We start from the raw sequence: 23786 nt of genomic DNA on the forward strand, positions 1-23786 counted from the left end.
ACCCACCTTAAGAAGTATGTACTTTGCTCTATATATGGCTTTCTTATCTGCCCCTGATTACCCTCAGCTCGTGACCGGGAAACCAGGAATAATTACCCCACAGAGAAATGACAGCCTTCACCACCTTAGGGCCTAGCAAAGCTAGTCCTGCATTTACTGATGATCACTGTCCCAGGGCACACTTGAGTATTCTGATGCACAGAAAACACCGCCACTGCTTCAAGGATGCCAGGGAGCTCCTGCAGCCGAGGACATAATAGGTCCGTGGTATCTCTGGGTATAGAGAGAAAAGATTTTCCAACTGAAATCATGCAGGAAATTAAAGTTTGCAGGTGGCAAATATTAAAGCAGAGATCTGGCAAAGATGGCTCCACTCATACCCAGCCAAAGGGGGAAAAAAGCTGGAGAAACATGTACTCCCGAAAGGAGGAAAGCTTCACGAATACAAGAATGTTAAAGTCTTTGTTGCTAGCAATGAGATGTCCACCAAGGCTGCTCGCCAGAGACAACTGGCATCGTGTGAGAAGGGCACAGACAGGCACAATTTGCAAATGGGGCCTGTGCATCTTGCTTTTGCTAGCTCCGGTCCAGGTTCCTTGATACATCTTGTCCCATCCCACTCCCTGTGGTTTCTGAATCCCTAGAACACTCACCGTGTGGTTGCAACACAAAAGGCCTCATTACTACCATCTGACACTGGTATACTCAAACCTTCAGGACTCCATGCGTTCTGGGGCGGGAGCTACACTTGCCCTTTCTCCAAAGGCCTTGCTCAGCTTCCTAAATGCTGAACTGACAGCTTCCCTCAAAAAAAAAAAAATAAATAAATAAATAAATAAATAAAAAATATATATATATATATATCTCAACCTAGTCAGATTGAAGTGTCTACACCTGCATTGCCAAGCATGCCTTTTGCAAAGCTTCTCACCAGCCCCTTCTTCTGTGAAACCCCTTGAGGTTCATCAGGCTTGACAAGTTCTCTTCCCTGCAGCTCATTCCACAATTAAGCGTCCACCTCTGCATTCCTCTTATCCAAAGAAGTCCACCCCTCTACCTGGATGAGAGATTATTTTAACCCACTGCCCTTTGCTGGTTTGGCCTCTTGCCTTAACGTTTAATCCCAGCAGCTGTGCCCATCAGATCTCTTAGGCTAGAGGCATGATTCTCTGCAGGAAACCAAGAACAACTTGACATGAAAAGGACTGTGTAGATGAAGTGGCAGAACACGGCCGACCAAAGACAGAGGCCCTTTCACCAATGTGTCAGGGAACAACATACACTCCGGCACCCTGCAGCCCCTAGGACCCACCAGCATGCTGCCAGGGATCTGACACTAAGGAATGCCAGGGCTGGCTGAGGCCTCTTATTTAAGTTTCATGAAAGGAGTGTGTGTGGGGGTGGGGTATAATGGCCTGTTCAATCCTCTCCTGCTCCACCCACTGGCTCTACCCGACTTCTTACTCTTGAGTTTCCTAAAGCAGAAATAACCAACTACAGATGGGCCCACTACTTCAAAGATGCCGAGAAACCACTGACCCAGAGATATGAGAGAACTAGAGCTCTAAACCTCAGGGCAACTCCTCACCAATGGCATCTGCCATTACCAAATCAACCCACATCCAGAACCCAGGACTTGCTGTGTGCATGTGCTTTTTATTTTCCTAGCCAACCACTACCACTTTCCACCTGAAACTCATGCCAGTCCCTTCAGACTGAACCATGGCTTTACATAAGCATCCACAGCTGTGGCTCTGGGGCCTAGATACACCCCAGAATCACCCGGGAAAATTCAAAAGTACTGACTTCCCAGCCCCCACCTGTAGAAATTCTGAATTAACTGGCCTGAGATATAGTCTGAGCACCAGAATTTTTATAAGCAGCCAGGGTTGAGAACCTTCTGGGGTGACTCCAACAACCAATTGTGAACCATAGGAAGAAGCCACCACAGCTTACTTTGAACCCCAAACTTCTATCCTGTCCTCAACTGCAGGCCCCAATTTTCTAGTCCCCGAGTGACTGTACTGTGATTCTGAAACTATCAGAATGAGTAACAGGGTTGTTTCTTTGAATGCAAGTGCAGGAATTTGAACGCTAGGGTGGAAGAAACTTTAAAATCCTGCTAAGCCAACGCCTTCAGTTTGCAGAAGAGGAAGACAGAGGCTGGGTGGCAGAGTGACTCACTAGGGGTCACAAAGCTGGTGCACCAGGGGCCAGGCCTCTAATTCTCTCTTTCCCATCAAAAGGGGCCCCTCTGGTGACAGATACCAGACAAAAACAACCTGGAAGGACTGGCCATTGCTTGCTTCCAGGTCCTCGTTGGCCTTAAAATGCCTGCAGGTAAAGATGATGCTGCTCATTCAAGATTCCTTAGCACACCGGTCAGATCGCAATCCTCAAAGGCTATACCAGCCGGCTGGCTGAGGTTCCTGGAAAAAGCCATTAGCAGAGAGAGGCTAACCCAGTTTTGAAAGGGCACTCTGTTGAGCTGCAGGTCTGAGAGACCAAAGCCAGCAGCAGATTCTGGTTTCTTGTGGATCAGAGAGAGCTGATTATTGGTTTCGAAATCTCTAACCAACCTGTGAACACGTTTTCCTTCCTTCCTGTAATTTTATGGGGGCACAGTGGCAACACAGCTGGTGCCTGGCGGTCCAAGAGACCTGCGCTCGGAGCTAGAAGAGCATTGCCTTTCATCTGCAGCCCTGCGTCAGTTTTCAGGTGCAGCCTCATTCACCATGAGGACAGAGGGGTGCGTGACCTTCCAAATCAAGAACGCACTTGCAGCTCCTGGACCATGGGGTGACACATTCTCCACCACCACCAAAACGATAGCTGCTCAGTGAAGTCTGATGAATTAAACAATGACTAGGATGCAGTAAGAAACTTCTCGAAGCAGCACGTCCAACAAAAACTTAGAAGAGGTCCCTGGGAAAACGTGTCATGGAGAAAACAGAAAGGCAAGCAGCCAAGGAGGAGAGCTCAGAGGGGGGGGCCTCCTCTGAACTAATAGAACTAACACAAAACTGTGAGGTTTGTGCTTTTTTTTTTGTACCAGGGATCAAACTCAGGGATATTTAGTCACTGAGCCACACCCCAGCCCTTTTTTTATATTTTTACTTAGAGAAAGGGCCTCGCCAAGTTGCTGAGACTGGCTTTGAGCTCACCATCTCCTGCCTCAGCCTCCCCAGCTGCTAGGGTTACAGGAAGCACCACCGCGCCTGGCCAAGGTTCACTCTTCAAGCTTGTCCTTCTGCAGATGGAGAGACCAACACTCAGGAAGTTAAGGTGACTTTCCCAAAGTCACAGAGCCTATCTCCACAAGCGAGTGCCAAGGGTCCTCAGTCTCACCAGAACAGGACACTAAGCTCACGGCCCCTGTTGTGTCCACTTGCTGACTCAGCACTATATTGAACCTGGGGGCTCTGATAAGGACGAAGAAGACCAGAGCAGCGTGGGAGGTAGAATAAGGAGAGATGGTACAAGTTCAATTTCAGGTGTTGCTGGGATATTCAGGTCTTGATGTCTGGAGCTGAGGGCCTCTAGCTCTGAAGAACTTCAGACCTGGAAGTCTCCCTGACGCTGGTCACAAACAAAACCAGAGAGAGCTCTGACCTGCACTTCCCACTCAGGCCAGCTGGGTAGAACGATGTGCAGCATGTGGTTCCATTTTCTCAACACCGAAGTGGAAAGCAGATAGCAAAAAGTAAAAACACGGTGGCCAAACGGTGACATTCAAAAAGATCCCTGGATCAAAGCCCTTTTGTGAAGAGTGTTATTTCACCCTCCTAACCACTTCCCACACGAACCCCAGTAAGGCACCATGCAGCCCACAAGACAGAGAGAAATATGACCACACTTCCCTCTCATAAACAGCCCACGGTAAACGTCTGAGACCACTGGTCCACAGCGTGGTTACGCCAAGGGCTGGGGGCTCCTCGCATGGGTCCTCCAGCGTCCCACATGCAGACACTTCCTCTCAGTGGGAAGCCTGCACCATTAACTTTAGAACCGAGGCTGATCAAATAGGAACCAGCCTCCCACTGGGTCAACTTACTGGGTTTCACACCCAGGCTCACCTGGCCACCGCTCCTGGAACCCTGAGAATTTCCAAGGGAAGGAGCCGTTTGGCTTCCAGACACATGCCCTCTGTGCCGGATGGTGCTAGGGGGGTAGGAGGGCAACCTCACAGGTCTATTAACGTGTACAGGCCCCACCCCACGCATCTGCCAACCCCACCTTCTGGATTTGGTAGTGGAGACTCTTTATTTTAAATAACCAAAGCAAAAACGCAACTCTTACACTCGAGCAAAGAAAAACAGGCCAACCTCAAACGAACTTCTTTAGCTTTGAGATGCTCTCTGGGGTCCCAAGTTATCCCATTCAATATCAATAGGAAAGTAAACCGTGAGGCCTCGCCCAGGCTCTGTTTGCTCAGAATTGGGATGAAAGGGCATTGGCAGTCCTGAAGTTAGCTGTCAGCTCCCTGGGACAAGAAGATGCCAGGGTCCCCATGCCAGCCTGCAGACGGCGCCCTCAGGAAATGGCAGAGGCCTCCTAGGAACGTCAGCACTTTGTTTCTAAGCGGCACTCATGCATCGAATTTTTATTTTTTTCATGGGCATGCTTTCAGAGAACGCATCCTGCAGATTCAAAGCAAGTGAGAGGCACCAAGGCATTAAACGTGAAATTAACCTGCGTAAGCTTCTGAAGCTAGAATACACAGAAACCTTCAGAAAATTCCCCTGGGGGAAGGAGGCTCTTAGCTCTGCACCCTGCCCCCCTCCAGACTCAGGGGGAGGTTTTTTTCATCTTCATTTTGTCAACAGGAAAATAAAATGGGCAGAGAGGTGGAGACAGACACCTAAACTGTTTGAAAAGTCCTGGCGTGGGTCACAAAATGTGTGGTCCTCAGACCTCATCAGAGGCCCCCAGAGTCCCCTCTGTGATTCTCACTTCTGCCTGTCTCCCTGAGACGTAATTTAACACCTCTTCCAAAGCTGCCAAAGCCACCAGACTGCTATAATCTACCCATTAGATGCTCCAACACAGTTACATAATCGTCTCTCCACCTCGAATGACTGCAAGCCACATGAGGGCGGGAACTGAGTCTGGCTTTTGGAGACAGCCTCACCAAGCGGAGGCACTGGTATAGGCTAAGGAGTCTGGCTGGGAGAAGAGAACAAATGACAGGTGTTGATTAAAATTAACCTAGCCCCACACTAGAACCCTAATGGGTTAAAGAAATATCTAGGTCCTTGATTTCAAGAGGCTTTTGACAATCCACTACTTCTGCCATGGACTGCATGTGACAGGACGCTGCCCAATGACATCTCTATCGTTGATCTTTCTTGCTGGATAGAGACCCCCAAGGAGAAGCAGCCTCTTTCTGCCCTTGGCTGCAACTGCTTAAAGAGGTTATATCTGCAACAGCCGTGGCCATCTGTGGACCGCAAAGAAACCAGATTGAAAACAAAAAGCCATCGAGTTAGAAATGGCAGAGCAGGAAGAAGGAAGGTTCCCGAGACCCTCCAACACTTGAATCCTCCCTGCCTCGAATTCTTTTTTTTATTTTTTAGTTGCCAATGGATTTTTCACTTTATTTGTTTATTTCTATGTGGTGCTGAGGATGGAAGCCCGGGCCTCACACGTGCCAGGCAAGCACTCTACCATTGAGCCACCACCCCAGTCCCCCTGCCTCGAATTCTTATGGGATAGAACAGCCCCCACATGGAGACCTGTTTGTTCACTGGGTTTCAGAGGACTTTCAGCCCAAAGCATCTTGTTATGGTGAGTCTGGCCCCTGACCCAGAATGTGCCCTGGGAGGGGCCTAGTGACTTACTGTGTAACCCAGGCTGGAGGAGACATGGGCCTCAGCTTCTGGAAAGAGGAGAGCTATGGTAAAAGGACAGGAAATGTGAAAGAAGATTCTAGTCTTGCCCATAGGATGGCCTAGTGGTCCCCTAGAGATGCTGGGGATCCGTTTCCATGGTGGCTCTCCAATAAACATGGACAAAAGCAATGAGTACCCTGTGGCCAAATTGCCCCCTCAACCACCACCACAGGCGTCCTGTGTTGGGTGGGTCAGGAAAGGGGAAATGAACACTGTTTTATATGAGACCTGGAAAGGCACCCAGGTGAATGACAGGTGGCAGCATCAGCTGAAGGTCTCCAAGCAGATGCCGAGCTCGGTTTGTTTTACTTTCCTCTTTTCTCAGCCTGTCACCATTACTCTGTTACCTCAGCTGCTCTCCTCTGAGCTCAGCCAACCAGGCCTCACCTGGGGCCACAGCTGGCCACAGCTGGCCTTCAGACCTCCAGGCCCTCTGCAGACTTGCAAAGCATCATGTGGGGCAAGGGAAGGATGAGGTCCGGACAACTGCAAAAACCAGCCCTGAAAGCACCACACAGCAGCGAACCAGCGCTGCCTCCACACGCCCTCCACAGAACTCAGCTGGCACAGGGGCTTGTTCAGGCCACGTGCTCACTCCACGAGCCTGGCACAGTCCGTGCATTTACCACAATCACAGAGAAAGACAGGCATGCTTGCTGTTATTTTTAATTCCTTCCTCACCACCTCGAAAAAAATTCTTGAGTAAAAAGATTATCCACTAAACTTTCACCACTCCCAACCAAGAGTATATCTGAGTCCTCAGCTCAGATGCAACATAGGAACCAGAGAGGTCAGCCCCCAGAAGTCTCTGCTCCTGGCCATTTAACATCATCCGGGTTACACTGGGCCTAGTGGCATCTCCCAGGTTTCAAAGGGACAGAGCCTGATGAGGGTACAGACATCCCCTATATGCACCCACTTCCACCCCCACCTCCCTTCAATCCGTAGTCAATTAAGCTCTGTGCTGACTTCACCATGTCGGATCATCCTTAAGGTCTCATCCCGTTTTAAAATATGATGTTGCCAACTTGCTGCAGGACCTCAGGTCAGTCCCTTCACCTGGAATAGCAGTCACTAATGCACACCATCCCTCCACTGGAGCCATAATCTGGAAACCAGCAGATCTGGCTCTCCCTGTTCCTGCGCTCAGGGTCACAGTCACTGGTACAGAGACAGGGGCGGAGAACCACTCACTCAGGTTTGCCTGCACAGCCCAGGTTTATGCATACCATTGGACCATAATTATTAATGGTGTTGCCCTTTTCGTTCTTAGAAATGTCCTGAGTAGTTTTTTTTTTTTTTTTATATTGCCACTCTAGATTCTAGGAGAAGGAGGTAAATCCATCTCTGACCCTTCTCCTAGGCCTAAAGCAACTTTTCCGAATCATCTGAACCTTGTTTCTCTTGTTTACAAAATAAGGAGAGAGAGGCAAGTTTCATATAAGGATGAGAGTGGTCTTTTTCTCAGTTTGCTGTGGAGACAGAGGGCAGAAAACAGGACTGAGCTCCAGAGATCTGAGTGCAAAATCCCAATCCATCACTGACACCCTCACAGCTTCAGTACACAGGACAGCACACCTTCCCAGAGGACCGCAGAGGTACCCTGCTATCTGGCGTACTGCCAGCACTCAGTCCAGGCAGAACATCCCAGGATCACCCTCGGAAGGGGCCTAGATGACATGCCAAAGGCCCGAACCACCAACCCTGACATATTCTGACTCAAACTCTTGATCAAGACAAGAGCAACAGCCCAGCTGCGCTTCCAAGGCAAGGCGCTGGAACATGCATGCAGTGGTTCATACCCTATCCAAGCTGTGCACTCTAATTTTCTCTAAGGTCTCTGTGAAATCTGGGCGTTCACTTAGAATCTTAAGTCTATCACTGCCGGCAAGGGTTTTGAGCCACACTAGAGAGCTGGGCTTCACAAAGTATCAGAGGTGACACTGATTAACACTTTGCACCTTGAAAAACACTTTTATGTTTTTCACAGTTGATCTAAATAATCAATTTCAACAAGCCTAGGGAGAGAGGTTTTATATTCTCCATTTTACTCAGGAGGAAAGGGAGGCCCCAAGGAGTTGAGGGACTGGGCCACTATCACGAGAGCCGTCAGTGGGGAGCAGGGATAGGAACCCAGGGTGCTCCTCTGCCAAGCGCCAGCTTCATCTCACTTTTAGTAGCAGGCTCCTAGCAATGGTCCCGAGAATGGTCCATGTACTAGAACCTGTGGGTGGATACAAAACTCCATCGTTTAAAAACCCATCAACTTAGATTATCAAAAAAAAAAAAAAAGGACTTTAAACAGATAAGGTCCATTGTACACAAAGTCTACATGGTCAAGATGACCTGTTAGTTCTCAATGACAAGAATAAATGAACAACACTGATCTAAGCAAACTATTTTACTCTCTTATTAGAGAATATAAGGTTTCTAACACACCGATACCATTTCATGAGCCTGCTGCAGTGGAGACGGCAACAGGAAAGCCTGGCCTAGGGAGTCACCCAGGAAGAAATGGAGACACTGGGTAGCCACTGGGCCTTACCCAGGGAGACCCCAAGAGGGGCCCAGCTCCCCCTCTGGAGTCTTTGCTTAGGGACAGCAGGTACCAGAGGAAGCCCAGCAACATTCCACTTCACTTCCCAAGGAATCCATGACATGAGTCACTGGAGAACACCTGAACACTCGGCTCCCAGAGCCCTCCTGGCTGAACAACGCGTCTCTTCTCCTGACAGCCAACACACACTGTTTTCAACGTGGTCCAGACAGAGCCTAAAACTGTCCGCATGGTGGTGTAAGGGATTATGACTCTGACCTGGATAACTCGGGCAGAAACCCTGCTGTTACTGGCCATGGGGCCCGGGGGCGGAAACGGAATAGGAACAGGACAGAGGCTTTCGCCACGCCACTCCCCCACTTTAAAATCTGCTGGAGGCTGACAGAGCAAGGTCCAGAGGCCAAGCCTGGCCGACCAAGGGCTGGGCAACATCCTTCTCCCTTCCTCGCCGGCCACTCCCTCTTCTATGCTCTGGCCACCCTGAACTGCTCTGCTGGCCCCAGACATCAGGCCTTCCCAGCTCCGTCTGGCCTGCTCTCTCTGCAGCCTCCCACGCTTCTGTCTATCCTTCTGTCCATCCACTGCTGTATCACCTCCTCTCTGGAATCTTCTGACACCCCCAGGATGGCTGCTCCTCCTCTGGGTTCCCGAATAACACGGTTTGACCTTTACTGAACTGTCTCTGCAAGGGGCTGAGCAACTGTGCTGGTTACCGGTGTCCCCTTTACCTCTAGGCATTTCAGAGACAGGGCTTCATTTGTGTCCCCGGAGGCTGAGCCCAAAGTCAGTGCTCTGTAAATGTTTCCTTCACACAAATGCTCAGTCCATGTTTGGCTCTCTGCTCCATTTTTTGGAGGGGCAACTGCAGTAGGAGGTACCTGCTCCTGGACCTGCATTTCATTCCCTTGGCCTGAGCTCAGGGTGAGGGTGATCAACTCCTGCAGATATTTCCATAATGCTATCCATCCCATGGTGCCACCTGGGCCAGGCCTCAGTTATGGCCACACAATGGAATGGATAGTGCTAACAGTAGGTTTGCCACTACCATCGGTGGGCCCCAGAGCGAGGAGCCATGCAGGCCTGCATCCCGTGTCACATTTCAAATAGAGAGACTGAGGGAACAAACTGTGAACTGGAATGTGTCCCAGCATCCTACCTTGACAGGTCCCTTCATGTGACCTAGAAGACCAGGTTTGAACTTGGAATTCTCTGGTCCCTTGGCTTCACAGTGGAATGGGGAGGCCTAGGAAGAAGAAGCCCTGGGTGTCAACCTACCCCACCACCATCTTCTACCTTGGGGGCCTCACGAACACCAACTGGGTCCCCAGGACATAAGTCCAAGATCCAGCTGATCCCTCCACCAGGCCCCTGCACCTCTTACCCAGCCTACAAGCCCACAGGTGTACCCACTGTCCATGGCAGACACCATCTGACCTCAGACAGATGGACCTGAGGAAGAGGCCCAGGTAGAACTTAGAAGCAGACACTGGAGCAGCCAACTGAAGGGTCAGGGCCCTGGGTACAGTCTGGACAAAGGAGATACATGTTTGAGATGGGCCTGTCCCTTGGCCCTACACAACTCCTTGCCCCATGAAGAGAAGTCCAGCCAAGAGGAGAGACAAGGCATGGCTTCCTAGGTTCACACAGCTCTAGGGACAGTCAAAGGTCCCACCATTCAGGTCCAAGACGCTGAGGAGACATGTATGTCTACAGCTGACCCTTCTCACTCAACAGCCCAAACCAAGGAGGCAGGACTTCAGGGAGAGCCAGAACTGCCTTCCAACTGGGCCTCCAGAAAACACCAGCAACAATAAACATCACACACTTCCACACACTTACGGGCAGCTATCGGTGACCAGCGCATGAGTCACGCACGGCCTTTCTGCTTCAGGACCTTGCCCTTCCCCCTCCCCAGCAGCACTGATTCATCAAAGTCTGTTTTCAGTACTATTATTTTTAGTCAGCCAAACAATTTTAAAAATGGCAGCAGAGAAGGTGAGGGGGGGAAGGCAGAAGCACAAAGAATATGAATTATTTGTCTTTCAACAGCCCTAAGTCAACAAGCGTGGCCACATACTTTTGGGGAAGGTTGGAAGTTCAGTGCATAAACTGAGGTCCTCCAAATGGTGAGCCCTGAGCACAAGGGGCCGGAGGGGCCCCCTACAGGAGCTGATTGACACCATAAATCCAGTTTCCCCCTTGAAAGGGAAAATGGGCATTTATTGAACACCTACTATGTGCTCTGAGCTACAAATATGAAGTACTTGATCTCTTTTATCTCATTCAGGTTGATTTATATGGGGCAGGTGGTTCCAACCCCATTTTACAGAAGGGGAAACCAGACTCAGTAAGTTGATGTTCTGAGGCCACCACATGCCTCGTAGACTCAAAGGGACCACTCTTTCCACGTTAGTGTGCACTACTTCCTGTCTTCCTCTCCCCGCCGCTCCCCAGGTAACACGTGAAGAACCTGTATGGAGAGAGGGAAATGGCTACACACCAAATTTAAAGGGGTAACAGAACACAATCAAACCCACCTGCCCGCCCACCCATGTGGAAAAGTGAAATGCGCCTGGAGTCTGCATCCACTGAGGCTGGGGGAGTTTACAGCAGACAAGAAAGAAGCAGAAGGAAAAATCCAACGTCGATCATCAGCTCAGCACTCAGCCTCTCGTAACTACTCAAAAAGTCCTTTCTGGATCCATTACTCCACATTTGGGTTTAGCCCAGAGGTGATTTTTTAAGGAAAAAATGCCTTTTGGCATTTTTGAGCTGTGACAGCGTAAAAACAGACCTTTAAAAAACACACACCCAGAAAGCATTACTATTTTCAAAAGTCTGGTTTTCAAAAAGAAATGATGGTGGCCCCTGCAAACTACTACTCGGCCGGCCGGGCAGCCGGTGACAACGCTCAGCCATAAAAGCCACGGGGTGATCCCTCTGCAGGTTTCCACGGCAAGCCCATATGCAATGTTTCTTCAACAATATTCGAGCCCTCACCACCCGCAAAGCACTCAAGAGAAACCCCCGCCAGCCCTGAGAGCCACGTGACCGAGAGCCAGCGGCTGGCGGAAGAAACTCACTTTTCATTTCCCAGCTGGGGTTTCAACTTGTAACCTCCACGCTGCCTGACAAAGGCTCCTGCTTACGCAATCCACTGTAGTCTTTCTTTATATAGATGTTTGAAAATAAATAAAGGAAGCTTCCTGGGTAAACGCTACATATGAGCAAACATTTTCCGCAGGTATCCTCTATAATGCCCACCTCTTCCATGTCACCATTTTTAGGCATCTGTGGTCATTAGTTTAAGAAAACTTCCTGCTCTGAGAATAGCCGAAAATAGCCACAAAGGAAGAAAAACTGCTCTTGGCATCTTAAGCCACGCAGCCTCCACGTCTTTATCCTTGGGGTCAGTTATTTTCATATTCCTTTGTAGTTAAATTTCACTGTTAGCCTCCCGGGGTAGGAAGAAGTAGGAAAAACAACCCAAATTAAAGACTGAATTACAGTTTTGTTATTTTCATTTATATAAACGGACACCAGGCAAAGAGGGTCTTGGAACACTAATATTTAAGATCTCTGGTTCACTGATTAACTGGTCGCATGCAAACAGAAGTGTCCAGAATGCTTACGTGAAAATCAAGTCAGAACTAGAAGAGTCTTCCAGGAGAGCTCAGCCAGTCTGTCTTCCAGTTGAGAAGATCAGAGGCCCAGAAAAGTTACGTGTCTTGCCCCAGTTCACACAAAACAGAGGTAGGTCTAGAACCTACCCAGCTCTTCTGGCTACTGCCTCCAAAATAATCCCCCCAAAACCTTGCTTATTAGTAATTTTTCTTTGATAACATTTATGGGGAGGAAAAAAAAAACACTGCTGAGTAAACTTTAGCAGAGTCCAGAATTAGCCAAACTTCTTAATTAATAGGCTTCTACTGTGTTTTCATTTTAAACTGAGTCTCTCTGTCAAAACATCGTGCTGCAGTGGGCCACTGTGCCAGGCTGCTGTGGACAGCAGGGGCCTCTGATCATCAGCAGTAGATAGTGGCACTGTGTTGTGGATTTGTTATTTCTCAAACTGTTAATTAAGTCAAAACAGAAAATTATATTTTATACACACACACACACACACACACACACACACGCACACACACAGAGTTACCTTTGTCAGGAGTCCATAAACAGCAGAGCTTGGGGGGATTTGGTCTCTTAACACCAAGAAAACATTATTTACAAATTAGCTCAAGCCTGAACACACCCAGCATTATTACAACTCCAAAGAACCCGTGTTCACTAGCCAGTGAACTAGAGGCTATGGAAGGGCAGGGATAGCATCTGCCTCATTCACTGTTTTGTCCCTGTTTCCCAGTGCAGGGGGTCAGTACAGGGCAGGTACACTAAAGGCAAGGGTTTGCAGTAATATATTACTTTTTACTTCAAAGAGGAAACATTTAACCAATGCATTAAGATACAGCCCCCAGGTCACACTAGCCTTTCCATGCAAGTGACAAGGTAACATTCACAAGAGTGAATTGAACAAGGTCTTTGGATCTTCTTTGTTCTAAAACTTGGAACTGATTAAAATTAAAAACCAAACTTCCGTGGGTTGGGCTTAGCAAGACAGCTTCCATGTATTTCCAGAAACTATTGTGTTTGAAGATGCTATAGGAGGATTTGAACACCTTCTGTTGCTCCTGGCCCAGGAGCTTGTCAGGGGGGATCAGAAGAGCACAGCTCTCCTCAGGGAGGAGCTGTCTGGCCCACACAGCACCAACGACTATATCTGCAAACGGCTGCTAAGCTCCAGGGAACTCCGGGAACTCCGGCAGACCAGCTCACCTGCACTAGGAGCCTCCTGGGCAGGACTCCTTCCAGCCAGCCAGCCCTATCAAATGTGAGCTAGGAGGAAGGAATGGAGTTATTTTCTTGTTTTGCTTCTAAGCAGTCAATACAGCAAAGGAGACAAGGGCAAAACTTAATTAGAACTATTCATGAGCTTGGTTAGGAAAGCTGCATTCCAACCTCACAGAACTTAATGCACGGACAGGGGGGCTAGCGGGGAGGTAGGGAAGGCAGAGGAAGGTTAAGAGGAGAATCCTGTTTATTTCATAAGGGAGCTCTCACAGAATAATAGCTATACAGTACATCATAAGCATTAAAACTGTCTAATAAATTAATGAATAGAAATTCATGGTCATTCAGTCCATTAAATCGTGTTAATTTTATTTCCATTATAATAACACAGAAATCACAAATTTACACTATTAAACCAATGTTTATTTTTTAAAAATTCATTTTAATTGGGTTCCTGATGTGATCATCGAAAACCAAATTCTCTAGATTTCACCAACTTCTTGTATTTCTCATCAAAACTCAATGACCATTGTATTCATCAACTTTTTTCTTCGATTAAAAACGATCATTTAAAACTAAATTCTTGCAAAGGATTTCTTAAAAACCTATCGCTAAAAGTTCTTATGTCCATTCAGAAACTCAGGCTTAGAAAGCTTATTTTCATGAAATGTTAACTAAAGAAATAAAAGGCTAGGCCACTTCCAAATTGAAATGCTGAGCCTCCACAACCATCTGCAAGTTGTGAACTTCCTACTGATACTCTATCATATTTGGAGCTCAGCTATCTCAAGGCCCTCCTCCCACCCATTCAGGGAACCTGAATTTCAGGTTTGCAGTAATATATTACTTTTTACTTCAAAGAGGAAACATTTAACAGTGCAGTAAGATACAGCCCCCAGGTCACACTAGCCTTTCCATGCAAGTGACAAGTTAACATTCACAGTAGCCCTCAGTTTAGTAAAAGGCAAAAGTTAAACATATCCCTTTTCTTGTAGGCAGATTCTCCCCATGGACCAAAAAGTTTCCATGATCATCATTATGGTCCTCTATCTTGGTTTCCCATCACACACGGACTTGCCGCCTCTCTACACCCCCTCCCTCCATAAATAACTATGTGTCTCCCTACTGTTTGGTACTCCGTGTCTCCCTTAGCTGCCACTCCTATCCTATATATTGGGGCAAGTCTGCCTCCAGCCCTAAACAGGAGCTCCTTGAGCACAGGACCCCTGCTTGGTCATCACAGAAGGGCGCAGATACAAGACTGAACAATTCCATCATGAATGATCGATACAGACAGAAACCTAAATATTCACCTCTCTCCAGCTCTCTAGTTTACAAACCACTTTCACAGGCTTTATCTCCTCCTGATTGTACAGGTTCAGACAGGAAGGCATTAAGCGAATCCCTAAATCCACGCAGATAGTAAAACAGATGGCAGTCATCACTTTATTTTCTACCACAGTGACTTCTACAACATTTAAAAGATGCATCCTAGCCCCCTTCTCCCCGAAATCCCTCCATACCAGATCTCACATTTCTTCTGTTTGCTGGGAATACAAAAGAAACAGTAATTCACTCAAATGATGTCCTATTCACGTTCCCCTTACTGAAGTATAAAGCTCTCCACAAGAAGGGACCTTCTCAAATGTATCTCCGCCTCCTCCCCTGGGGCCTGTAGTATTGACCCAGACACGACAGAGGTCCAATAAATATCAATCAATCAACCAAATCTAGCCCTGTAACATCCGATGGGAGCAAGACATTGTGTGTGACCCACTTCAGCCCACACGTTCACCTCCCAGGTGTAAGCAGAAAGGACAAGGACATTCAAGTGGCTCCTAGGTTCAGCCACAGATCAGGATCAGCCCCCTAGTCAGCTTCTCATTGTCCTGCAGGTCCTCCTCTCCCCAGGCCCCACGTGGAGTAGCCCTCACCAAGGTTAGCGAGCCAGAGCAAGAGGAGGATGGACGGCCTGGCCTCCATGGAGACTGAAAGTGGGCTTACGGCCAGCGTTTCACACTGGAGGTGGGAGGATCAAGATGCGGAGAGATCTGAAAGGTACTGAAGAGGGCATCTCAGCAGCCTTGGTAACTGGTCTGTGTTAGAATCCTGAGAAAAGAGTATTGAAGATGAATCTCTTTTCCCCTCTCCCCCAGGCAAAAGGAGTTTGCAAAATCCTAGGAGATAACAGGAGACTATACTCAAAGATCAGGTGCACAGACAGGGAAGAGATGCTGTGTGTGACACCAGTATTTGGTTCACTTTTCTCTCTTCTGTCTCTGGGCTTAACACTGACACAAGGAAATCAAAATTCCCTTTCAAACAAACAGTGCTCCAACACCTGAGCTATATCCCAAGCCCCTTTTTTTTCTTTTTTTTTTTTTTTTTTTGTATTTTAAGACAAGGTCTTGATAAGTTGCCCACACTGGCCTCCAACTTTGCAATCCTCCTGCCTCAGCCTCCTGAGTAGCTGGGATCACAGGCATGCCCCATTGTGCACAGCCACTACAACTTGTCAGTGTGTATGAGAAAAGGAGGTTTAGGTGTGCTCAACTCCTTATGACTGACCTAACATTCTCTCAGTGGCAAGCACTTCAATCCATTCCTTATGAACTTGGGAGGAGACACCTACAGCTTCCACCAGGTCCTTGAGCCTGTGCCCAAGTTCTGCCCATCCACCAAGTTCAGTATCCTGACAGCTACTTTGTGCTATATCTAAGAGCCAAGCTCCTCCACTTTGCTGGCCCATCTTTGTGACAGTCTTTAGCCTATATGCCAGTTAAGTCTGCATCACTGACACTGTCCTGATCACTAAAATGGCTCAAGCCAGGAGAATAGAGAAAACCGATTTAGTCTGAAGTATCCAGCTATAATTGTCAAATGTTGCTGCTGCTACTCACAATTCCATATTAGCCAAAATCTGCCTGTCATAATCTCTTTATACTAAGGGCTCCTTAAACCCCAGAGTCCAGATCTTGCAGAGTGTTCTAAAATACCCTGTGCCCCATCCCACACACAGGGGGATGACTAAGTTAAACATTTTCCTTTATCTACTTTCCAAAGCCCCAGTTCTCAAAGTTAGCATGAAGACAGCAATGTGACAATACTGCAACCTATGGGGCTTGGCAGACATATAAATATGGCTTGTGGTTTTCTATCCATGACCAAGATGGCAGCAGCTGTTGCCAGGGAGATGAGGTGATCCCAGTGACTTGGGCAAAAAATCCAGGGTTGGGGCCAATGAGGTGGCTCATGCCTGTAATTCTGGCGGCTCAGGAGGCTGAGACAGGAGGACTGTGAGTTCTGCCTCAGCAATGGTGAGGCACTTAGCAATTCAGTGAGACCCTGTCTCTAAGTAAAATACAAAACAAGGCTGGGGATGTGGCTCAGTGGTCAAGTGGTCCTGAGTTCAATCCCCAGTACCAAAAAAAAAAAAAAAAAAAATCCAGGGATGAAAATTTATTTTGTCTGGATCTACCCAAGTAATAGGGTTTCTCTGAAAAGATTTTATACACACAAACACACTCTCTCTCTCTCTCTCTCTCTCTCTCTCTCTCTCTCTCTCTCTCTCTCACACACACACACACACACACACACACATGCGCGCGCACACACACGCACACACACACACACACACACACACACACACACTTAGGTCTGAGGGATATGGCTCAGTGGCAGAGCTCTTGTCTTCTTGTCTATTTTATGCAAAGCCCTGGGTTCCCAGCACTGCAAATTAAAACAACAACAACAAAAAAAACTCCTTTAGCATTAGGTCCTCTCCAGGTAGGGAGAAGATGCCCCAGTCCTAAGTCAGGAGAAGGCCAGGGGGCGGGCCGGCTGGAATTCTCAGAATCCTTCCAAGAGTTCACATGCCTCAGGCTATGGAAGAGAGAAAGGTAGGCCACAGCAACCCCCCACCCCCAGAAGGAGGCAAACTTTTACCCAGGCAAGGTGTCTCTCCAAGCTGTCATCAGCGCAGTGGCTAAAGTATCACCTTCCCAGCAGAGACACCACCTACCCCAGGCCTAGGGTGCTTAAGCACTCAGCAGGGAATGCTGCTCAGAATGTCAAAAGTCTAGAGCAGCCTGGGGTCCCAAGGAGCACCTCGGTCAGAATGCCACCTCTGCCAGGCCCAGCCTTCCCACCTCTCTCCTCCAAAGTTCTCTCTACTTTAAAAACAAGATGGTCTTCGCCTGCATTATCTATTTTCTGGAGCTCATTTTTTTTTCTTTCGGCCTTTCTTCGAGGACCTCATAAAACCATGTGAAAGCGCTTTGTAAATTGTGAAACACTTTCCACAGCTGTGTGTTTTATAATTGATACCACTTTTTCTCTGTTTCAATGCATGAAGAATTTGTCCTCAATGCACACAGGCAGATTAGGAGTAGGCAGCTTTTACAGACCTCCTTCTCAGATGGAGAGGTATCAACTCACACACTCCAACCTCCCCAGCCCCCACCAAAAGAATAAAGAATTAAGAACCAGACCTGAGACCAAAACCCAGATTTCTCTGACCATCACATCACCTCCTCTGAAGTCAATTCTGGCTCCTGATCACTCGCCCAGGGCGCACTCCCCAGACAGCACACCGCCTTCCCTCCCCCCTTTATTGACTGGATCCACCCAGTTTTTTAAAAAACTATTTTTTAAGTCAGCATTCCCACCATATGTGGCATTTATTTCCAGGGAAGGCCAGCCCTGGGTTCCCATGGACAGATGTTGCTTTGTGCCTGCCTGAAACGGCTGGCAGCTTTTGCACAGCTGCCCCAAGCAGGTGGCCAAGGATGGAGTCTACCCCTGGCCCAGAAAGAAGGATAATCCCTGCCAAACTCAGGCCTGAGGAGTCCTCTATTCATCCTTCTGCAGCCCGGGACCCCCCAAGAAACCCACCCCCACCCAACCGCACATTCTCTGTCTCCCCACCTTGGTTCAGAATCAGACTTCAAGGGGACTGAGAGGCAGGAGCAGGAGATCAAGGTACCCCGGCCCCCGATGCCCTGCCAGGCACAGCTAAGCTCAGGAAGGCCCTGAGAGTGGAGAGAAGTCACTGACCCCTTCTATCAGCCATCTGTGAACTCCAGCTCGAACCAGCTAGCGCGATGGAAGCATAAAGGAGGTCCGGACAGATGGCAAAGCGCTTTAGGAAGGAGGGCTGTACAGGAATGCGAGGGCCCAAACGAGGCCCGCACTGGGGCATGTTTTGTTATCAGTCCGACGCTAGCCTCTTCTATCGATATGCAATCTCAGACTAAAAAGAAGGCAAAAAGTCAGAAGTGAGGTGGGAAGTGGGGGAGAAGACCCTATTTTCTGCCACTTGTCTTTCCCACTTGAAAGTCAGAGCTCTGTGCTGTAACTAAAGTGCGTGCATGCACAGGGGGCGGGAGACTGGCACAACCGAGTCTAAAAATACTCGATAAAAATGCTAATCCCGAAGGCAAAGAAAGAACGAAGAAGGAATCTGTCAATCACCAGGCTCCCGCTCCTCACCCACAGCCCCAGCTGTACCGACTGCATTCCTGTAGAGGAAAGAAATGGGGGGACAGCACTGAAGAAAAGAAAGGGAGAGACACCACCACCTCCACGAGCGCGGGCAGCCGCGGGGCGGGAGGAGGCGGCGGAGGAGGGGCTCGGCCCGCGGAGCCGAACAAAGCGGGCCTCAACTTGGAGCCCGCAGCTCCAGGAATGGGGGACCAACCCAGAAGCACCCCCTTTTCCGGAGGGGAAAACGAATGTGAAGTCTGGAAATCAAAGTGCCGCGTGGAAGCCCCAGGCTCCCAATCTTGGCAAATCTAGAGAAGGTTTTGTTTGGGGTCTCTCCGCTCTCTCCCTGGCCGCACTCACAAGCCCCCCCCTTAAACACATACACACACGCACTCCTTCTCTTTCTAGCCCAGCCGGGCCGGCCCCGCCGCACCAGGGGGCAGGGCCGGCGCTTCCCCCTGGTCCTCCAGGGGCCCCCACCTGGGGATGGTGATGCACTTGGTGTTGACGTTCTGCGTGGTGATGGCCTTCTCCAGTTCATCCAGCTGCCCCGTCTTCTTAAGCTTCTTGACCAAGCTCTTGACCGCCTTCTCGCACCACTTCTCCTCCTGCCCGTTCTGCTCGCCTTTCTTCCAGCCCAGCAGGCGCTTCACGATCGGCGGGGTGAAGGGCAGGATGGACGACATGGTTGGGGAGGGAACGCAGGCGGAGAGGGGCGCCCCCGGCGGGGCTGAGAGCGGCGGGACGCCGGGGGCGCGGAGCCCGGGGCCGGCCGCGCAGCCCAAACTTCGCCTCAACTCTCGGCGAACTTGCCGGTGTGCCGGGCCGGGCCGCGGCGTTGCAGCCTGCGGGTCTCGGCGCGCGGCCCTGCGCCCGAGCGGCTCCCGCGACGAGGAGAAGAGCTGCGCGGGGCGGACGGGCCGGCGGACGGCAGCGGCGCGGGATCGAGAAGGCCCCAATCGCGGGGCGGAGGCGGCGGCCGCGAGGCTCGGAGTGGCAGCAGAAAGTTTGGGTTTCCGCACGGAGTGGCTGTTTGGGTGCCGCCTCCGGGAAGGAAAGTCCAGCCCCCAGCCAAACTTTGCTCGCCTTGCTCGCTTTGATGCGCAGATCCCTCCGCCTCTGCGGCCTCGCCTCCCCGCTGCCCTCCTCCTCCTCCTCCTCCTCCTCCTCCTGCCGGCTGGCTCGCTCGCTCGCTCGCTGGGCAGGTCCGGGGCGTGCGCCGCGCTCCCGCTCCCGCTCCCGCCCGCTCCCAGTCTATGTTTCATGCAAATCCGCGTGCAGCCTCCTTTCCAAGCGCTGTCACCGCCCCCTCGCCGCCGGGGCTCCCCGCCTCCTCCCCCGCGCCCCGCCGCCTCCTCTCCCGGGCGCCCTGCCCGCCCCCAGCTCCGGGGAGGACACCCGCCTGCCCTAGCCCTGCGCCCAACACGCCCACGTGGGCGACCCGGCACTGCTGAGGCCCCGGCCCGTAGCCGTGCGGGCGTGGAGAGGAAGTTCTGGGAGTGGGGTGGCGAGAGGGGCCCCTGGCGGGCAGGCAGAACTCGGGCCTCGCGTCCGCTCTGGGATCCCAGGCTGAAGAAGCTCCGTCGCAGTTGCGGGCCAGAGAGGGTTAGACTCGCGGCTGGCGGCGGTGCCCCCAGAAGACCCGGACCCAAGACGCAGCGCATGCGGAAGGTTGGAGGCCCTGGAAGTCGGGGCGCGCTGATCCCGGTCTGGGGCCTTGGCTGGCGCCAACGACCTGGGGGCTGTTTTTATTTTCTCAGCGATGAGATCACTCCGACTGACAGCCCCGAAGCTGCGTGCGGAGGAGGGAGTTGGAAGGGGGGAAAGTAGACTTTTAAAAGTGGATTATTGGGTACCCCAGTGACAACCTGAACAATTGCTGGAGCCAGGGGTCTCTTGGGCCCTGTGAGCCAAGCGCTTGTTAGAAAATGGGCCTCGCAGACATCCATTAAGTTCAGGAAGAAATTAAGGGGGGGCGATTTAGAATTTATTTGGGGGAAAATTTAAGGGGTATTAGAAAAACTCGTGTTACAGAAAGATCCGAAATTCGATACCAAATAACTAGGAAAGGGAACTTTGTTTCCAAACCAATGAACAAAAAAGTGTGGGGCAGAGAATACTACTTGGAAGTTGATGTGTTTTTAAGTTAGCTTAGGTGGGAAGCCGGGAAACCGTGGCACGTTGGAGAGCTGTGGGGCTTTTCTCCCACCAGCAGAATTCAGGGGCCTCTGCCCACAGGCCCCTCAGTGCCTTCCTCCTATGGCCGCCTCCCCTATCGGGCAGCGGCGGCTAAGGCTTTTGTTTGTTTTTAACAGCAGGAAACCCCCCATGGTGAGAAAGAAGTTATCTCCAAACCCTGGTGCCGGTGGGGAGTTACAAAGCCCTGTGAGGTGTGGCCGGATCCACAAAGTCAGCTCAGAAGCTGCAGGGGACTTGCCCTTTCACAGAGGATGGCCTCCCACTAGCTGTCAGGGGCTGCCGCTTCTCCTTCCTCTCTGAACTCCCTGCTTGCTGGGACCCGAAAGGAGAAATCTTAAGCCTCATCGAAGCTGGTTCCAGCGCTGCTGATCCTATTTGTTGATGGCAGCTGTAGTCTTGCGTTTTGCTGTCTTATTCCCAGCCCTTAGGAAGAGAGACCAGGATAGAAGGCAGTTGACATTTATTAATTGCTGTCTTCATTCCAGATAGCCCAAGTGCTGCCCTCTGAAGTAATCTGCACAGTAGTCCCTGAAGTAGATGTCCTTATTCTTCACATCTATGAATGAGGCACCTGAGACACGGAGAGATTTCTGGACTTCTGGGGATCCCACATGGCAGAGCTGGGGCTTGAGCTCAGGACTTCGTGAGCCTTATTCCGAAATTGCCATTGCACCCAGCTGCCTCATAGAGCAAGGCAGAGGTGACTTTGTTAAGAGAGCTCTTTGCAAAACAAAAGTTCTTTATACAGGCTCACTATTGTGAGAGCTTAAGAAATGTTTGCTTGTGGTGACATAGACTACAAATAGCTTTCCTCACAGCCTCCTAGGTCTGCTGCGGGACCCTAATGTTAAAGCCTCACTGAAAGAGAACCAGCAGCTGTGGAGTAGTAGTAGATCACACCTTGGGCCCCAGGAGTGGTGTGGTGCAGGGAGCCGAGTTCAGGCTAAGGCATCCGTGGAGCATCTCAATGCAGGTCTGGGAACTCTGAAAGATACCAAGGGACCTAGGGAAGCACCAAAGAGTGGGGTCAGGGTGTGCCTGAGTGGGCAGAGGATACAGAGGGACCCTTGCAGTCATCATCTTGTAGAAAATGGTTAATTTTAACCCAAACCTCAAATCCAACAAGGCCAGCCCTTGAGAGTCAGCCAGAATACAAATTCGGGCTCCATCATCAATTAATGTGGCTTTGGATCCTGGCTATTTCCCTCCTTCACTTTTTTTCTTTCACCTTAAGAATGAAGCTAATAGGGTTCTTATGGTGCATAGTGGTGAATTCAGAAAGAGCATCATACGCATCCTGCTCCAGTGCAACCCTTCATCTTACACGAAAGAGAGCCAGTTTGCACTAGGGAGGGAAGCAGCCCAAGAGAGATTCAAGGATTAAATGGAGTGGAAGGGCCTGGAGTGTACCTCACCTTCTAAACTCACGGCATTGGAAGGGGCCCTTGTTCAACCCCCTCACTTTGCTGAGGGGAGGAAAAAACTAGTCAGCCAACTAGTTAGTGTGACTGAACCATGCATGCTTTCCCACAAATCTTTTCCAAGGCAGCATTGTTGTGACAGGGTCTGCTGGGTGTGCAGAAAAATAAAAAGCTGGACCCACATGGGAATCTGATGGTGCTGTCTCTGGGCTAGATCTTTCTCCTCCAGTGAGAAAAGTTGAAGAATAAGCCCTCTAGGAAGAGTGAGAAGTTACTTTTTCTCTGTTCCAAGAGACCCTTACATGCCCTCCCCAGTTTGGGTGATAATGGGTAAGTGGCTACTGATGGATGCAACTCTGTTCTGGCGCCTGGTTTCCTGGGGCCCAGCCAGGCCTGCTTTGCAGAGGTTGTCCTTGTCCTTGGAAGGGAAACATTAGCCCAGTTAATTTTTCATCATGGTAAGTGCAAAGTTCAGGAGAGGTGGGATGGGGGTGGAGGCACAGCTCTGTCTCCCTGGGAATAGTCAGCCCTATCAGGAGCCTCCAGACAGACATGCCAAAGCATGTTTGGAGCAGCTCCCACATGGAACCCTGGAGAGAAACGAACACCTGACTTCGGTTATGTTTTTTTTCCCACTAGCCAAAGGGTGTTTAATCAGCAAGTGGTGAGTCTAGAAAGAACATTGGGATCATTCTGTCTTCATTTTACAGAGACAGAAAGGGATATCTGAGGAAGGGAGGTGAGCAGGTTGGAACTAGAACTCTCCTGAGCATGTCCTCACCCAGAAGAGGGCCTCTACCTACAGCCAGGTCTCTGTAGATCTTTATAGCACCTTACCCAGTAGGCTCTCCTGGTACCAGAGAACCTGGGTTAAACTTCCAGCTTCACCACTTCCAGCTGTGTAACTTAACTCTTATGTGTCAGTTTCCTCGACCATATAATGGGAATGGTAATAAAATTGCTTCTTAGATTATGTGTGGAATCAAATTAAATTGGCTGTGTCAAGAGCACATAGTAGGTTCTCGACATTCATGGATATGGCTGATGCATAGGATAGAGCATCATGCAAGAACTAGAAGTTTCATGTACATAAGACAAATGAATGATTCCTAAAAACAGTTTGGAGGGAAAATAGCCACAGTGAAATGAATAGCATAATGCCACCTGAGTAAAACATCACATACAGGCCCAGGGTTGTGGCTCAGTGGTAGAGCACTTGCCTCGCACATGTGAGGCACTGGGTTCAATCCTCAGCACCACATAAAAAAATAAATCAATAAAATAAAGGTATGGTGTCTATAACTAAAAAAAAATCACTTGCAAAACAACAATGCTTATTTTGAAAGAAGTCATACAAACAAAAAGTAAACACACATTGAGATGGCT

General features: G+C 49.7%; 1 protein-coding gene across 3 annotated transcripts in view; it reads right to left on the bottom strand.

Moving 5' to 3' along the window:
* Positions 1-19967, bottom strand: part of Smad3 (SMAD family member 3) — a 109129-nt gene extending 89162 nt beyond the window's left edge. Inside the window, exon 1 of one of the 3 annotated variants that reach the window (XM_078049414.1) lies at positions 19261-19967. In XM_078049414.1, coding sequence (XP_077905540.1) covers positions 19261-19466 — 206 coding nt within the window. In that variant the 5' untranslated portion in view covers positions 19467-19967. Of the gene's footprint in view, positions 1-9604; positions 9692-19260 lie in introns of those variants that run through there. The other 2 variants (XM_005316724.5, XM_040275168.2) reach the window with 2 other exon arrangements.
* Positions 19968-23786: the final 3819 nt, after the last annotated feature.

The sequence above is a fragment of the Ictidomys tridecemlineatus genome, chromosome 5 (genome assembly GCF_052094955.1).
Source record: "Ictidomys tridecemlineatus isolate mIctTri1 chromosome 5, mIctTri1.hap1, whole genome shotgun sequence".
Taxonomy (NCBI): Eukaryota; Metazoa; Chordata; class Mammalia; order Rodentia; family Sciuridae; genus Ictidomys; species Ictidomys tridecemlineatus.